General features: G+C 45.4%; 1 protein-coding gene across 2 annotated transcripts in view; it reads left to right on the forward strand.

The window, feature by feature from the left end:
* The window catches only part of FMN1 (formin 1), a 429794-nt gene that overhangs the window by 253559 nt on the left and 158846 nt on the right, over window positions 1-17389 (forward strand). For both annotated transcript variants that reach the window (XM_075530963.1, XM_075530964.1), the window contains one exon: window positions 15667-15728. In XM_075530963.1, coding sequence (XP_075387078.1) covers window positions 15667-15728 — 62 coding nt within the window. The remainder of the gene's footprint in view (window positions 1-15666; window positions 15729-17389) is intronic.

The following is a 17389-nucleotide window of genomic DNA, read 5'->3' on the forward strand; positions in this document are numbered from 1 at the left end:
AATTACGGCTTCTGGATGAATGGAGTGTCTTGTGAATCCAAACCAGGGAATGAGACACTAGGCTGATGAACCATGAAGATCCAAACCAGACAAAGAATCCGGACAGAGGAGCTTCTAGATGTTTGAGAAGGGGACTAACTTTTTTTTAAATCATTTTATTGGGGGCTCATATAACTCTTTTCACAATCCATACATACATACATCAATTGCGTAAAGCACATTTATACATTCATTGCCCTCATCATACTCAAAACATTTGCTCTCCACGTAAGCCCCTGGCATCAGCTCCTCATTTTCCCCCTCCCTCCCCACTCTCCAGGGACTAACTTTTTTGATGTAGGCATTAAAATTAGGAAGGGGTTCTTGATGGATAGTGGTCTATATGATTTATGTCTAATATCTATTGTTTAGATCTAGTGCTGAAAAATATCCATTGACCGTGGCAGAACCCCATGGAAGTGTCTTCACAATGGAATGTCCTATGAGATTTAATCAGTTCTCTCTGAGGCGCCGTGGTGACACAGTGGTTAAAAGGGAGCAAAAACTAACCACAGAGTTGGTGGTTTGAACACACCCCGCAGTCCCACTTAAGAAAGAAGTGGTAATCCTCTCCCATCAAGCTCAGAAAACCCTAGTCTTTTACGTGGCGTTGCTATGAGTTGAAGGTGACTCCATGGCATCTCACAGCAGTAGTCTGAACTGTTCTTCTCAGGCACGTTCTGTTCCAGTCCATCAGACCACCACACGATGAGAATGAACCTAGTCAGTCCCCCGATAGCCCAGTTACCACGTCAGGATCATGTGGGCTTCCAGATGTATTGGACTTAAGTTCATCGTGAGCTGAAGAGAAAAATAGTCTACCCAGGTCTCTTCATCTCTGGCGGAGAACAGGCGATGTGAAGTTAGAATGCATGTTTGTTTTGTAGTGTCATGAATGCTGAGGTCTTGTGGGCACCGTTTTAATGATTGGGTCAGCCTCAAGCACCTCTATTATCCACCTTAGAGGGCTGGCTCCTACATTCTTCAGAAAGAAAAAAAATCTCCATTCTGTTTCTTCATTTAGTAATACATTCCAGATGAAGATGGAAATATAACCAGAGCTTAATCTTCCTTTGGAATCATTGGACTGACATTGGCATCTGAAGGTCACTTAGGTGCCCGAGCGGTGTCAGTTATATTTCATCCTGAATCCCTGTCTGGTCGTGAGTGGAATGCACTTGGCCTTGGGTCGTCATCCTGATGAAAGGATTCCCTGTGCTGTCGTTGGCCCAAGCTGTTTGTTTTAATGGGAGCAGGGTGCAGCACGCTGGGCTCAGGAGAGGCCAGCTGGCAGCCTGAGCCAGGTCTCACTGCCTGTCAACCCCGGGGAAATAACCACAGTCCCTTTGTCGTCGATGGGTCTCGGCGAGTCCACAAAACCAGAAACACTCACTTGCTCTTTCCTCACTCACAATAGCTGGTATGTGCACCCGAAAGCGAAGTATCCGTTTTTATACGTGACGAATATCTACCCTATCTATTCAAAGCCCTCCATCGACTAGCCCTCCTCTGGGGGAAAGGTGAAGCCTTCTGCTCCCATAGAGAATGAAGTCTTTGAAACGTTATGTAAGGCCCCTCTGACTCAGAACCAACTTGTCAGTGAGATCTAGGTGTTTATGCCAGACTTCCCTGCTGAGACATCAGGCCCCTCACCGGTGCCAGCGATGCATGTGATAGGCACGGAGTAAATGTTTTTTGATTGAATGAATGAACAAATGAAGACATGGGGACATTAATGAATATGAAGAAGTAAACATCAACACGTTTGGAAACCAAATGCCTGAATCTTGTAAAGCCTGCTCTACTCAGCAGAAAGGGACGGGCCTGCAGGCGTCCTGGAAGACTTCAAGCGTCCCCGGTTTCTAAATGACGTTGACATGTCTGTTCTGGCTTGCTGAGATGACTGCGTGGGCACCGTGATAAGTGTTGGGTGTTTCAGTCCACGATTATCTCCCACTGATGGATAACAGGACTTTTGTGAATTCAACTTGATAGGTGAAACCTCATTTTCCTCACATACATGTAGAAGGTGAGCAGCTACACTGTCGCCCACTAGGCACGGGTGTATTTACTGGACATTCATGAAGCAGAAGCCTTCTGGCTCTTCATCTCCTAGATTACGAGTGTTTGAGCCAGTGTTTGTCCCTCATGTCGTGTTGCATTCCTTTGCGATGGACTTTCTCTGCTGTTGGTAATTAAATGTTGTTTATAGCTAATTGGTTAACATATAAAAGTCATTCAATATGTTTATTAACTTAAATTATTTTTTAAATAGGCTAAATGTTAGAATAGTTGAAATCCGATAAAATCATGTGTTCCATCCCAGTACATTTGGCCCAGACTACCTTTACCTCATTAATGTCCCCATTCATTCATTCATTCATTCACTCATTCAGTAAACATGTGTCGAGTACTCTGTATGAGGTGTCATAAGCACAAACACATGTAAGATCCAGATGCCAGGCGTTCGCAGGATGGTGTGGGACTTATGTGAGCCACCCACGATTACAGTAGAATTGGCTGTGAACGCCCAATAGTGAAGTGTCTTGACTCTGCTTGTGAATTTGGGTAACCTGTACACAGAGTACATACAACTCAAGTCCTAGAGGATGGGACTGTGGTCATGTGTTGAGGAAAGGAGATATCCAGGTGAGGAGAGACCATGAAAGAAGGCCTGTGGTGGATCACAGGTATTCCTGGGCTGGACTATAGAAGACTGTAGGTGATTGCGGATGGTTTCACGAGCCAAGACTTGAAGTACAGACAGCATCTAGACCAGGAGCTCGCTCTCTCCTCCACTGCCATAGAATCACTCTAACTCGAGGTCAGGATGGAACTGTAACTCAGGGTTCCCAACACCGTGACTCTTTCCAAGAGCAGAGAGCCTCCTCTTCCTCCTACGGATGGGCTGGTGTTTTGAACTGCTCACCTTGCAAGGAGCCGCCTGATGCATAACCCGCTCTGCCACCAGCCTTCCTACTAGACAGGGAGGGGCCCTGAATACCATGACAAGACACGTGGACATCACCTGATCAGAAATGAGGAGGACAAATGTCAGAGCGAAGTGCTTCGATTGAATCAAGAGTACAGAAACATGCATCCGGTGGTAGCATGGCGCACGGCAGCCTGTTTCTCCAACTTCACTCTGTTTGTTTTCCTCCAGTGCATCCTAGCTACAAAGATCTTTGGTGCCTTAGAAAAGCCATTTTCCCCTTCTTGCACATCTTTGAATGTGCTGTTTCCTCTACATGGATTACCTTTCCACTGGACTCTTTAGTTGTTGTTGTTGTTCATTGACCTTGGCTTCACTCCAACTCCTGGCAACAGTCATGAGACAAGAATGACGCACTGCCCAGGCCAGGGCCACCTTTTGATTGTCGAGGTGTTTGTGGCTATTGCTAGAGCTGTCCTGTCCACCCATATCTCCTTGAGTGTGTCCAGCATTTTCCTTGGCCCTTCCCCTTGCTGCGCATGATGTCCTTTTCTAGCAATTGACCTTTTCTGATGACATGTCTGGAGATCAGCTCCTTTTTCTTGTCCAGGGATTGAAGTTAAATGTCACTTCGGTGAGGCTCACTGAGATCCCTCTCTCATCCTGTTGGTCACCTGAGGCATTTCTCTCCTACTTCAGTGTGCCCCTGCGTATGTTTTCGGTGACCTGCACGTCTAGAATGCAGATGCCGAGAGGTGGATTACCGAAGGCGATGGCTCACAAGTAGAGTTCCCGGATCTTGCGCCCATACCTGGCACATCAGTGAATCAAGCAGCAGGTGATTGTGGAATCAATCAGCACAAGTAGGCCTGGGGGCAGAGTAGTTTTTGGCTTTTGTCATTTTGCAACTGAACTACTACAAGAGCTTTCAAACAGACTTGTCCGCAGAAATGTAGATCAGAGATGTGCAGGAGAAATGTACCGGAAATGTAAAGGAGACGTGCCCAAAGGATGCTTAGCAGGAGGATTGCAATGGTTGGATATATCAGATACAAGGAGTGATGGAGGACAATAGATGTATATGTGCCTTGAATTTCTGGATTCAGTGGCTTTATGCGCATGAGGGGACTTCAAATTCATGGAATGTTCTGCCATCTTTTTATTTCATTTTTTCCCCACAAACGTTTGGAAGTTCTCCCCATATAACGGTTCTAAAAAGTAAAAGTGAAATAGTGGAAGATATACAGTGTGGGAGTGGGAAAGTTATACTTGGGATGATCTGAGCTGGCTGGGGCCACTTCTGTTTGAGTGTACAATGAGCGTCTTAACATTTAGTGAGATGCTGAGTGAACAGAGAGATTTGGAGACAACACATCTACAAGAAAGTAACTCTTTTTATCGGCTTCTCACTTCCCAAGATGGTATTTGACATCTTGTGGGAGTAAGCCAGATCCCTCCCCGACTAAGGTATAATAGTCTTTGTCAGTAACGGAAAGGCCTTGGCTTTAGAAGAATGGTGTCAGGGGGCTGATCCTAATACCCACGGCTCATGTATTTGGTCCAGGAGAGACTCAATCTGGGAGTTGCTTGCTGCTCTTTTTCCATTTGTTAAATGGGGATGACTGGTATGTAAAAGCATTCTGACAGCCTTACATAGTAACTGCCTACATGATTGCAAATTAGTGTTTTCATTCCCCATTAGTGATTTCCTTTTATTCTAGTCCCAGGGGGATGGAAAACTGTTGTTGACTGTTCTTGATATAAACCTCCCTGTGCATTGCAACAGACTGGGTGCCAGAAGTCTGCTGGCATGGGTTTGGAAATTTCCCGAACACTCAAAATTCATATTTATAATATTTAACCTAAGATAAAAATAAAACGTTTTTTCCAGTTTAGTTCCTACTAGTTCGGAATCTCACTTCAGGAATTTATGTCCATCAAAGATGATCTTTCTGTTCAGGACTCTGATTCAGAATGTGAGAGGAGGATACAATGCCCAGTAGACAGCGCCACATTGTTTCTTAGTAATTTCCAGAAATCTTGGTCAAGATGTGTACTATCTGTCTGGGACATAACAGATTTGATCAGGCATCTGAAATTCATTGTGGATTGTGTCAGACTTGACTGAGAAACAGTTTCACTCCAGCCTAGAAGAACCTATAGGTGAAGACCAAAGTCAAATCAAACCCACTGCAAGCAAGTCAGTCGTGACTCAGAGCAACCCGTGGAAGAGAGGAGGGCTGTTGGTTAACTGTCCCACTGCTGTCGATCTTTACAGAATCAGTCTGCTGCACCTTGCTCCTGTGGAGCAACTACTGACTTCAGACCATCACCCGACCTTTCGGTTAGCAGCTTAGCACTTAACACAGTGACACCAGGGCTCTTACCCTTAGACCATGGTCTCTAATTTTGCTTATTGTGTCCCCGTGCTTAAAAAAAAAAAAAGTTTTCAGTCCTGCATCTCCATGTTTGAGTTCTAAAAGACATCCACGGTGCACATCTACCCTCAATATGCTCACTGTGAAACACGCCAAAATGTGACTTAAAGTTTATACTACTTTTTGTTTGTTTATTTGGTTTGCTTTTTTTCTTTTTAAGCAGTTGTATTGGCACTTCATCCACATTGCATACAATCCAGTAATGCAGTCACATCTAGAAGAGTTGTACAGTTGTGACCACAGTCAACTTTAGAGCATTCCCCTCGCCCTTATGCTCATGGGTACTGGTATAATTATTATTCTTTCTCAATTGTGGCAGAAACATATACAACAAAACACTCTCCAATTCAACAACCTCCACAGTGCCCTTGCTTATACTCTTCATGTCATACATCTATTATTGACATCCTTTTCCAAATTTTTCTACCTCCATTAACATAAATTCAATACCCCCTAAGCAAAATCTCTTCCACCTTCACCCATGGTAACCATGCTCCGTTATGATGTCTATTTTTAGGGACTGGTCTCAATAATACGTGCAAAGTCTCACCATCTGTGCTCCTATGGAGCATTCTGGCTGTACTTCTTTGAGACAGGTCTGTTCTTTTGGTAATACATGTACTTTCAATATGCTTTGCCAGCAACATAATTCAAAGTTTATACTACTTTTAAAAATCTTGCTAACTTTGATTCCTTTGAGTTCTCGCTAGCCAATTGCTCAAGGCCCAATTCAGAAAGTGGGGTGCCGCTTATTACTAACAATAATGACTCCAACCCCGTATTTCCATCTCGGTAAATCCAATTATTTGCATTTTTATGGGGGCAACTTTTTGTCCAATCTGATAAGATTATCTTTGCTTTTTATGTCATTCCATGACCGATGAAGAGTTTGTACTACAACAGAAGTGTCAACTCGGCTATTTTCCTATTGTAGGCAGATTATCTTTAATCTGGGGGTTTCTCTGCAGGAAACTTTTGAGGCCAATTTGTTTGTTTGGTGAAGTGTATGCTAGTTAAAACCAGATTTTAGGATCTGAAAGAAAGAAAAAAGAAGATTCCTTGAATTGAGTACCAGCAAAAGAGAAGAAAAGAGGAAATCCTGAAAAACCACAGCTCTGCAGTTTGTGAAAGCAAATGAACAAGGTGGCTGCCGAGGCTGAGGGAGCACCTTGCCCACCGAATGTGACCGGTGATTGTGGCCTGCTAATGCCGCTGTCAGTCCACATATGAAATATCGGCAAAATTCTTTTAAAAATATTTTTAGATGAAATGAATGAGTATAGTAGCTGTAATACTTTCCTGCTCTTTCTCACCTCCGTCTTCCTCCCACCCGGCCTCAGCCACCTGAACAGCAGGAGTCTCACCCGTCCCTCTCTAAGCCACCGCTGCGCATTCCTTCCCTCGCCCAGCTGGGTCCAGAAAGCAGAGTGTGACATTTCTTTGTACTCTACCTTCAGGCAACTGGCTGAAACCATCCAATCTGCCTGGAATGTAATTTTGGCTTAAAAGAACCAGAACTAATGGAAGAACAGAAGCCGCTTAACCCAAACTGTCTCTCATTCCACTGCCCTCCAGAGAATAGAGGATGTAAGGGGGAAGTTTCCTGAATTCTCTGCTGTGTGCCCTTCTTTGAGCTTTGAACCATGGACAATTTTAATTGCACCTATGCAATGGTAGCTTGTGCACCTTCAGGCCTAGTATGTGCCTGGACCTAGGTGAGGGTTGGGGTTGAAATGGCAGCTTGATTCTAAGCTATTGGAATATATTAGAAAAATGCTGCTTTTATATTTTGCTGCTTCTGCTTCTCAGCCCACTCCTGTTTCCTGAGCATCATTTACACTGGTCTCTCTCCCATTGGAGCCCTGATTAGGGTTTTACCAAGTACCACACACCATACCAGCAGGCCTTCAGCAATGCAGAGAAGACTGTAAAATATATTCCACTGATAGTTTTTATTCTCAGTGTGTCTGGCAGCATCGTGTGCCTTTTCGTGTGCCTTTTCAGTCGTGTGCCTGTTGAGTCAATGCTGGCACGTAGTGTAAAATTACAAGTATTACTCTCTGTTCAGGAAAAGTGCGCTATGTCTGACTGGATTTCCTTTTCTTTCTTTCTTTTTTTTTTTCCAAATGAACCTTCTTTGGGTTTCACTTTTCTTTGTGTAAAAATTCTTCATGGTCTGACTTCAACTGCAATGCTGGTTACTGTGCATGACTGCAAAGAGTTAACAAGAGATTATAATCTACAGATATTTAACAAGGAACGCAGTTAATTATTGCACTTCAGACACTGGAATCCTGTATTCCAGTTTAAATACGAGTGATAATTAGACAATGAGAGAGTTACATATGAATGTATAGAATGCTCAACGTCTTCATCACATGGACTTTGTGTGGCTCCTGCTCAGCGATCACTTCTTCATGTCAAAAGCATGTGATTCCATTTAGAGGTGAAAGTGTCTATGTAGATTCTGGTGAGTGGTAGTTTATTGGTTGGCTCATATATTGGTTGAAATGTATTTGCATGGGGGTGTGCATCTGCGAGGGAGAAAGGGTGAGGGGGTGGGGGCTGATTGTACGCCAACATGTATGAAAGAAACATAGTCTCAAACCAGACAATGCCATCACCCCTTAAGGAACTGAGCCTAGAAAATGAATGGGTATAACTTTGTGCCTCAGTTTCATTGTCTACCAAACTAGAAGACGAGCATTGCACTCACCTGATACAATTAAATGCATCCCCCAGTAAGTGCTCGCCATCCACTGCTCTGGAGCGGACTGCATCTCACAGGGGGTCTGCAGGACAGAACAGGACTCCATCGGGCTCCGAAGACCAAATCTTCACCAGGGCAACAGCAGCCTCATCTTCTCTCCCAAAGAATGGCTGGTGGGTTTAAACCATAGGGTTAGCTAAGCCTGATACTTAACTCATTGCACCACCAGGTTCTCTTTTAATAAGTGCTATTAATGATTAGCAACTAATCCCTAGAAAGATTTGCCTGCTGTGCCTACGTCTGGAGCAGTTCACAGAAATTCCTTTAAGCTACTTGATAATTAGTGCCCTTTAGCATTTCTTCTGGGGAGACGGGTAGAATGAGGTCATGGCCGTATCTGGGTGCACATAGGTGGGCGCATGGTGGAACACAGTGGACAGTAGGGGATAGCGTGTCCTGGTAAGGAGAGTATCCATCCAACTGTAACCAAGGTGACGAGACTGGAGTTCAGAGTCTTCGGTGGAGCCCCACCCCCACCCCCACCTGACTTCTGAGTGCTGCCTCTCCCCAACTCCCCTCTGACTCTCTGCCCACCTGGCTTCCTTCCACCTTTGCTCAATGTCTGCCTTGAACTCAGCCTTTGCTCCCAAGATGACGGTGTTGTTGGCAGGTGCATGTGACTGTGGGCAGGTGTTCCTGTCCTCCCTTTCTTCAGTGCTCAAGTGCTACCCATGTCCCCTCTCAGCCTTCCCCATCCCTCACGCTCCTTCCCTTTGACCTGAGACTCTGTGGGAGCTTCATGGGGCAGGTGACACGGGAGTTTTAAATCCTGAGTCGTTCTGTGTGACTCTCCCCTTCCATTTTCTCTTCTCTCCAAATGGAGTTTTCAGTGAGGCTCCAAACATCGGACACCACCACAGAATGTTCCTTAGCACAAGAGCCCTGGTCACAGTGGTTATGTGGTGGGCAGCTAACTGCAAGGTCAGCCGTTAAAGACCACCCACCACTCCTCAGCAGAAAGATGAGTTGCAGCCTCAGAAACCCACAGGGGCAGTTCTACCCTGTTCAGAAGGGTCGTTCTGAGTCAGAGTCAACTCTTTTGAAGTAGGTTTGCCTTCTTTGGAAGTTAACCTTGTGAACGGAACAATTTCTTCTGATGAAGTCCAATAATCCTAATCAACATTGCTGTCTGGGGTTGGGAAGAAGCCTAGAATGCCAGCAGGATCTGTATTCAACACTCACTTTCTGCAAGGCGACCTGTCAGCCACTTAAGGAGAGACAGGCTAGTGAAAAGGCAGCATCAGCCGGAGGCTGGGGAGCCAGCCCACTCCCATCTGTGTGAGTGACCTCCTGCACACCTTGCACGACCAGATTTACCTTGACTGGTCTAACAGAGCAGTTAACGGGGGGTACCTTTTCTGCCCCAGCCTTCTCCGTGTGTTCTTGCCCAATGGCCAAGTCCAAAAGAACAGCTTCCTTAAATAACTCCGCTTGGGTTTTACAAACTAGAAGCCCTTCAGACAACGGGTGCTGTCACTCTTTGTCTCTTTGGACACGGTGCACTCGAGGTTAGAAAAGAAGGGTTAAAAAGTAGCTGGAGGGCCGCGAGAATTCCTGCGTGTTCGTTCCAGCTACCCCGGTCTTGTGAAAAGCAGCCTGGGAGCTGGAGAGGGAATTTGCCTGTTGTGAAAGACCGTGACCCTGGGCCTACGCCTGAAGCAGGCGCATAGTTTTTATGTGAGCCTGTTAGCCTGAATTTGCGATACTGATCTGCTTTTTGTCCCTGCTGACGGTTATTATATCTTAATGGGTGAAACACTACTCTAATGACCCTTGTGTGTATAACTCTTGTAGCACAGAGCAGGCACCAGAGGACCACATAAAAACGTTTGCCTCAATTTCCCTGCAAAAAACGAGCCCAGAAACCAGACTTGGCCAAGTAACAGATTTTTAAAGGTAAAGGAACCCAATAAAATTACCAGCTTTTCACAGCGTGTGTCTACTTCCTGTGGACAGATTGTGAGGTGTAGGTGAAATATTCTAACTGGACTGACAGTGTGAGCGGGGACAACTAGGGAGCGCGAGAGATAAAAGTAAAACGCACCAGCAATGATTGATATTGCAGTAGCAACGGGTTGCTGGGGTCTCTCCTTTGTGGATTTGACACTTCACCTTTCTGACACCATCTGCAGGAGGGTTGGCATAATGAGCTCGATACAGATGGGAATGAGAGCTGGAATGACTGGGAATTACTACTGTATCGGGGCCCTGAGGTTTGCTGTAGAAGGGTGCAGGCTGGTGTTAGTTGATTCGACTTATAAAATGACAGGCATGTGTGTGTGTGAAAGAGACAGAGACTGAGCATTTTTTTAGCGTATAAAATGGAGAGCTATGTCTGTCGAAAGATTGATTTCTTTCTGTAGTGAGATCCTGAGATAAAATGGGCTTATTGAACAAAATGGTTTCCATGTTGAATAGCATCCTCAAGAATGAGTCCATCAGAGGGCAGTTATCTTTTGTTGTAACCATCCCAGGATGTGGGGAAAGAATGAAGGACCAGGTAGAGCTTTCTAGGAAATGCAACCGCATTTGGTCACGGCGAGGCAGAGTGTGTCCAGGCAAGACCAGTCACCTTGGCGTCATGAGTCTATAGTTTTTGCTGCTCAGGCGTTTGGCCAATAGGCTCATCTTCCTGAGCCACTCTGCCGTGGAGAAATGATAGGGCTCCCTTACTTTCTTTATGTTCCTGAGTGCAGTCAGATAATCTCTTGAAATGGCTTCTTCTGCCTCTGTATCTTATCTAATATTTTAAAATAGCCTTGTGGGGAAGAGGGTAAGTCGTGCCGGAATACGTGGGCTTGGCGGAAATTAACTGTTTTCCCCCACCTCTTACTTCACCAGCCCCTTTCTTCTGCCCCACCCCTCTCCGGGGATCTGAGCAAAAGACCAACCATTATAGACAGCTCTGAAGTTGGACTGATTATTTCTGTGGGTGACACAAAACTCTTCCCCCACATCTAGGTTTACAGTTTCAGAAGGGTTTTTGTTCCCATTTCCTCCCTCTCTTTAGCTAGCTGCTAATGTTGTCGTGGGTTACTACATAGCATCTTTCCCCTCTGTCTGCACAATTCAGGATTTTGCTGCCTCTTGCCCATTACAGAAGGAGCCCTGTGGCTTGGTGGGTGCACGTCGGGCTGTTTATAGCCACAGGGTTAGCACTTTGAGACTACCCGCCTCCCCAAGGGGGAAAGGTGGGGTTTACTCCTGCAGGAAAGAGATCTGTCCTTGGAAGCCCGTGGGGACAGTTCTGCCCTGTCCTATCGGTTCGCCTGCACTTGGAACAGACTCAATGGCAGTGAGTGTGACTCAACCTTGGTTTTGTTAAGAGGAAATATAGGTGGGAAGGGTCACAACCTTATTTCAGATATTCCCCCCACCAATCTGAAAAATATGTCCATCTGCTGAAATCCTGCCCTCCCGTAAAGTCCCTACTCTCTGTGTTCTCTCTAATTAAAAAAAAATTTTCATTGTAGCATGTTATGTTTGCGTGTACATCTGACACTTTCGCATGTACAATTCAGGGGCATTAATTGTGTTTATTATGTTGTGCGACCCATTGACCCATTTCCTTATTTTTCAAGCACCCTTTGCAGAGACTTCCTGCCCCCGAAGCAATGGCCCCATCTTTGCCTTTTAGTCTTATTTTCAAGAAATTTTTCCTGACATCCAACCTGAGGATTTGTCCCCTGGGAGTCCTATGACATCTATCTCATCCACAAACTTTGTATGTGACACCTGTTATTCGAGGTGCCCAGATGATCAAGACCCATAGAAGCCCTATTTCACTAGCAGGCTCTTATAGTGGAGGAGGGATACTGTCATACAAGAGAGGCTTCAAAGATGTGGTTCTTGCTCTGTAAAATATGAGTGTGGCATCATGGCAGAGCAGCAGTTCTCAACCTGTGGGGTGAAACCCCTTTGGGGGTCGAATGACCCCTTCACAGGGGTCGCCCAATTCATAACAGTAGCAAAATAACAGTTGTGAAGTAGCAATGAAAATAATTTTATGGTTGGGGGGATCACTACACTATGAGGAACTGTATTAAAGGGTCTCGACATTAGGAAGGTTGAGAACCACTGTGGTAGAGGGAAGGAGTGAGAATTTAATAATCCCAAGGCTGAAGATCCCCTTTTAAGGTAGGGAATATTTGAGCTGGGCCCTGGAGGATGAGCCGTGGGGCAGCAGGAAGCCATGGCATTTTAGGAACGGGGGCTTGCCCATTGGAGCTGGGCACAGGGCACATGGAGGAAGTGTGGTGTTAGATGAGATTTGGAAATGTAGCTTGGGGCCAGGCAAGGAATGAGCTTAAAAACCAGATCAAGGAGCTTGGAATTCACCCAATATTTAAAGCATCCAAGGTGCTTTGAACATCAAAGTAAAATTTTGAGGCCTATGTCTTTTTGTTTATTTCTTTTACTTGTTTTATTAAATAACTAACTTTGGTAGTATGATGAAAGTTAGATTGTTGGGAAAGGTTGAAGTCAGAGGTAAAAAGCAGGTTACTTCCTCAGTAGACCCAGAAGTATGTTGTGTTTGTTTCTCTGAAAAGAGTATCCATGAACTGTGTGTGTGTGTGTGTGTGTGTGTGTGTGTGTGTGCTTGTGAGATGAGAGTTAACTTTGTATTTTGCTCTCAAAAGTCAAAGATGCTTCCTGAAGCTGGCCCATGACGTAGGGTCTTGAAGGAAGGGAAGGGTCTAGGAGCAATCGCTCTCATTGGAAGCATCTAAGAATTCTTCAACATTGCATTTATAAGACAGCCCAGCGATTCACTTACTTGCTGTCTCGTTTAATTACTTCTCTCATTAAAGGAGATAGTGGTATGAACCAACATTAAAACAAATAATAGTCATCATGCACAGTTAGTATTTTGAGTTCATCTATGTGCTTTGTATCTATTGTATGTATGTGTGTGTGTGTATGTGTGTGTGTATGGAGAGAGAGAGAGAGAACCGCAGCATATATACAAGCTCACTGAAAGTGTTCTCAATATTCAGTATAAGCCGTGTTTTACTGATACACTGAAGCTTGAAGTTGTTGTGTTTTTTTTTTTAACTCTAACCAGGACATCCTTGCATTCCCTAGCCTTTTGCTCTCTCTGCAAAAGCCATGCCGGCCTTTGTTCTGGACCCCTTTCTGTTCTTTCATCGGAAGAAAGAAGCTATGCCTAGAATGTTCTTCTCCTAGATCTGTACAAAGCAACCCCTTCACGTCTTAGTTAAATGTCACCCCTCAAGGAAGCCTGCCTCGATCTCCCCATTTAATGTTGCATACGTTCCTATGGGCTATGGGAGAGAGACTAGGCGCTCGGCCCCCATCAACAGCTGCAGCTCAGACGCCCACAGGGGCAGGGCTCCCCTTTCCTGGAGGGTTGCTTGGCCTCCAAAAGGACTCGCTGGCAGTGAGTTGGGTTTTTCACTCATTGCGTGTCAGTCATTGTTTAGGATTATTTCTCCACCTGTTTGTTTTCTGTTCCATGCACTGGAATATAAATTTCACGAGGCAGAGTATTTTCTGTGCATTGTACACTTCTCTACCAAGCATATTTCGGAACAGTCTCAGGATGTCAGTACACCTTCAGTAAGTGTACACCTTCAGTACCCATGCAAAGGGTGGCTGAGAGCCTCTGGGGCCCACACACTTCCCTGACCCCCGTTTGAAGGGGAATTTTGGTCTGCATCCACGGGAACAAGACTGGCTGGGCTAATAGCCGGTTCACCTGTGCAGCTGAACTCCCAGCTGATTCGTCTTGTAAAATCATATCACGAGTTACTGAGGGAGGAGGTGTGTGGATTCCTCTCTTTCTCCCTGGTTAAGATTCCTTAGTTAACTTTTGAGGTTTGTGGCTTGTGTGCAACCACTAGGCTAAGTGATTAGTTGAGATGCAGAAATGCTAGGTCAATTATTGCCTTTGTGTTGGCTAATTTCTGTAGGAGAAGTTTGGGATTGCTAGAAGAGGCCCTGGCTAGTTTGGAGAGAGAGAGAGAAAGAGAGAGAGAGAGAAAGAGAGAGAGAGAGAGAGAGAGAGAGAGAGAGAGAGAGAGTCAAACATATCAAGGAGTGCTTAGAAAATTGAATAGATCATGGAATTTTTCCACAAATATTTTAAGCCCCCCTCATCTGTCTCCTAAATTATGAGCCCATGTTATCTCCATTCAAAAACCAGCCCTGCGAGGTCAGAGCCCTTCATTGGTCCTCCGACTACACGTTTCCCTTCGTGTTCTGAGACGGGTCTTTCTGGGAGGGTAGTTTCCCTTTTGTCGTGGTGGAGTCTCAGATGACTCACTTCATCACTATCACATTGACTTTATTCTGTTTCACATCCTCACAGAGCTAGGAGGAGCTAGCGGATTAGCTCCTAAGTAGGAAAAAGTGGCCTACGGTGGGATTTTAAGTACATTTCTTGGTGTTCTGTAAAGATCTGCCCATCGCTCAGCTAATTAACTGTCTTAGCATGACATAAAAGAGACTGCTCAGGTTCTAAGCTACAGAAGAAACAAGCTATTAGAAATCTCCTTATCTGGCTCCGTCCCTTCTCCAAAAGGCATGGGGCAAAGCCAAGGAACCCACCTAATGGTTGACAAGCAACATTTTAAGGCATTCTAAATATCACTGGTTGGTTTAATAAAATTAATTAGCCTGCCACGGAGAAAATTTACTAGCGTGCTGGTTAATTTCACAGTGGAAAGTCAGGGAAGAGAGAGAGGTAGGGCTGAGGGAACAAACCTTATTAGTTTTGAATAATTATTTAAAGATGTGGACTTGGCTCATTCCAAACAACTTTGATATTCAAAGCCATCATGGCTTTAAGATGCCAGTGTTTGTGCCCCGGCACATATGGGAAGGGATCCCCCTAGATGAAAAAGTAAGCATATCAACAAATGCTAAGTGGCTTCTTTAAGATACGGCGCAACCAGGAATAAAACCATAGGAACAAGAAGTTGCCGTCAGATTGGCTCTTGGGGGGTTTCCATAATCTTAATTTTCAATTATTGCTCTTTCTTGTCTTTGTAATCCAAACAAGCTGTTTGCAGTGGAAAAGGTGCCTCAGATCACATGCCTGAATTCATTTAATTTGCTAACATTGTCTCTTTTTTTTTCTCTCCCCCTCTCCCTCTCTTCCTGGTAATGGGGCAAGCGTCAGTTCTGGTGCGTTAGGTACTAAATCTCTTCAATTACCAGCTGAGAAGAAAGATTTAAAATCGTACTTCAAACTTGCAAAACTGATTTAGTTTTAAAGCACAAACACTTCTCCTGTGGAGCCTAAATTAAACTGCAGCAAGGACACAGAGCTTGCAGAATTAAGCAAGGCTCAGGCTAGTGATAGGAATCATTTTTTGGTCCCTTTCATTCGTGGCCCTGAAGGAAGGAGTATTCGAGCGAGCCAAAGGCGCGGCGTGCGTGAGACAGTGTGTTAACTATATTGCTTGGAAGCAGCGGTATAGGCCTCTAATCATCTCTCCCTTGTCTTTCCGGACGCCCGGCAGCTATTTTCAACGTGGATGACTCTGTGGTCGACCTGGAGACACTGGCAGCCTTGTATGAAAACGTGAGTGTCAGCGAGTGATCTGCAAAGCTGTTTTCAGATTTCTGTATCTTTACCCATTCAAAGGGCGAAGGTCTCAAGGTGGCTCCTTCCACCTGAGAAAACTCGCGGGGCCATTTTGGTAGGGAGCATTTTGACTTTGTATTCTCAGCCTCACCGCAGACACACAAGCTTGACTGAGCCCAGGCAAAGGAAAGGCCCGGTTCCTCACTCCCAGTGGATCTGGGTTGGTGAATCTCCTCACGCATCCTCAGGGGAGGGTGGATACATCTCAGAACCCAGCCCATTACTATTGAAGTGAAGTTGAACTCCCTGCACAGTGAGGGTGTATGCCCTTGCCTCCGCACCCCCACCCCCCAGAAGAACAGGAGTGGTGTCATGCCAGCTTGGATGGTGACTCCAAGTAACAGGAGTGATGGTGTTGAATGCAGTCAGCAGTATAGAGTGATGAGTCTAGGTTTGGGATCTTAGGCTTGAGGTCCAGGACTGCCAATGACTACTGACCGACCTTAGAACAGTCACTTCAACTCTCTACGCCTGTTGGGTTATGAGAACAAGGGGGATTATAATAGGTTCTAACTGTGTGTGCGATACGTTTTCAAGAGAGAATTAAATGAGCAGTCAATTTATAAAGCAGCAACAATGTGCTTGGAAAAGCAAACACCACTGTACGTGTGCAGGATCTTTGGATGTGCGTAACACGTGGAAATAACCAAGCAGGCTGTCTTGAAAAGATGACGCCGCAGAGACAGAAACCCCATAATTGCACACCCATTCCGGTGCATTTGACTGCTGGAGACTCCAGAACACAGAGTGAACTAGATCCTCTTCTGCTTGCTTAACAGCAGTTACCAGGAAGCTGCCGGGGTTCTGTAGTATGCTATGATTACCAAGCTCAAAAAGCCATCGGTTTCCATCCAAATAGTCCTCTGAAGTCTCGTTTATGGAAACAGCCCCCAGTTTAGTATCACTGGGCCCAGGTTTTGGCAAGTCCTAGCTGTTTCTCACATCCTTTAACTACACTGTTGTTGTTGTTGTTGTCTGCCTTTGAGTCAGAGGTCAACTCTGAATGATCCCAGGTGACAGGGTAGAACTGACCCACGGGGTTTTCTGGCCTGTGATCGGTACAGAATTGATCAGCAGGTCTTTCTCCTGTAGAACCCCAGAGTGAGTTCCAACTGCCACCCCTTCAGTCAGTAGCCAAGGGCTTAACCACTGCGCCCCCAGGGCTCCTTCCTACAGGTAGACCAGGAGCTGCTTAGTATGCCTGGGTGGGGAGGGCTGACTGACTTCTTTCCATTAGTAAGGCTTCTGTAAACAGACAACAACTCAAAACACGCAAGTGTCAGGTTGTTAGAGATTAATAATACATTTGTGTCGTGCCTGGAAGTCAGCATAGTATAGTGCAGTGGGGGAGCGTGGGATTGGCAGTTAATGAAGTCAGGCTCTGGTACTGTCATCTGTCAAATGAGGGCGGGGCAATAAATGTTACGGGCTTTGTTCCACGTCTACTTGGTGCTGGCACCATGCACAGGATCAGAACTGGTTGGCTCCTCACAGCAGAGGGAAGCTGCCTGCACTCTGAGAAAGCCCTGGTTTCAATGCCCAATCTGGGGCACACAACGAGTGGCTAAAAGGAAGATGGCAACTAGACATCAAAGAAC

Source organism: Tenrec ecaudatus, chromosome 14 (assembly GCF_050624435.1).
Source record: "Tenrec ecaudatus isolate mTenEca1 chromosome 14, mTenEca1.hap1, whole genome shotgun sequence".
Taxonomy (NCBI): domain Eukaryota; kingdom Metazoa; phylum Chordata; class Mammalia; order Afrosoricida; family Tenrecidae; genus Tenrec; species Tenrec ecaudatus.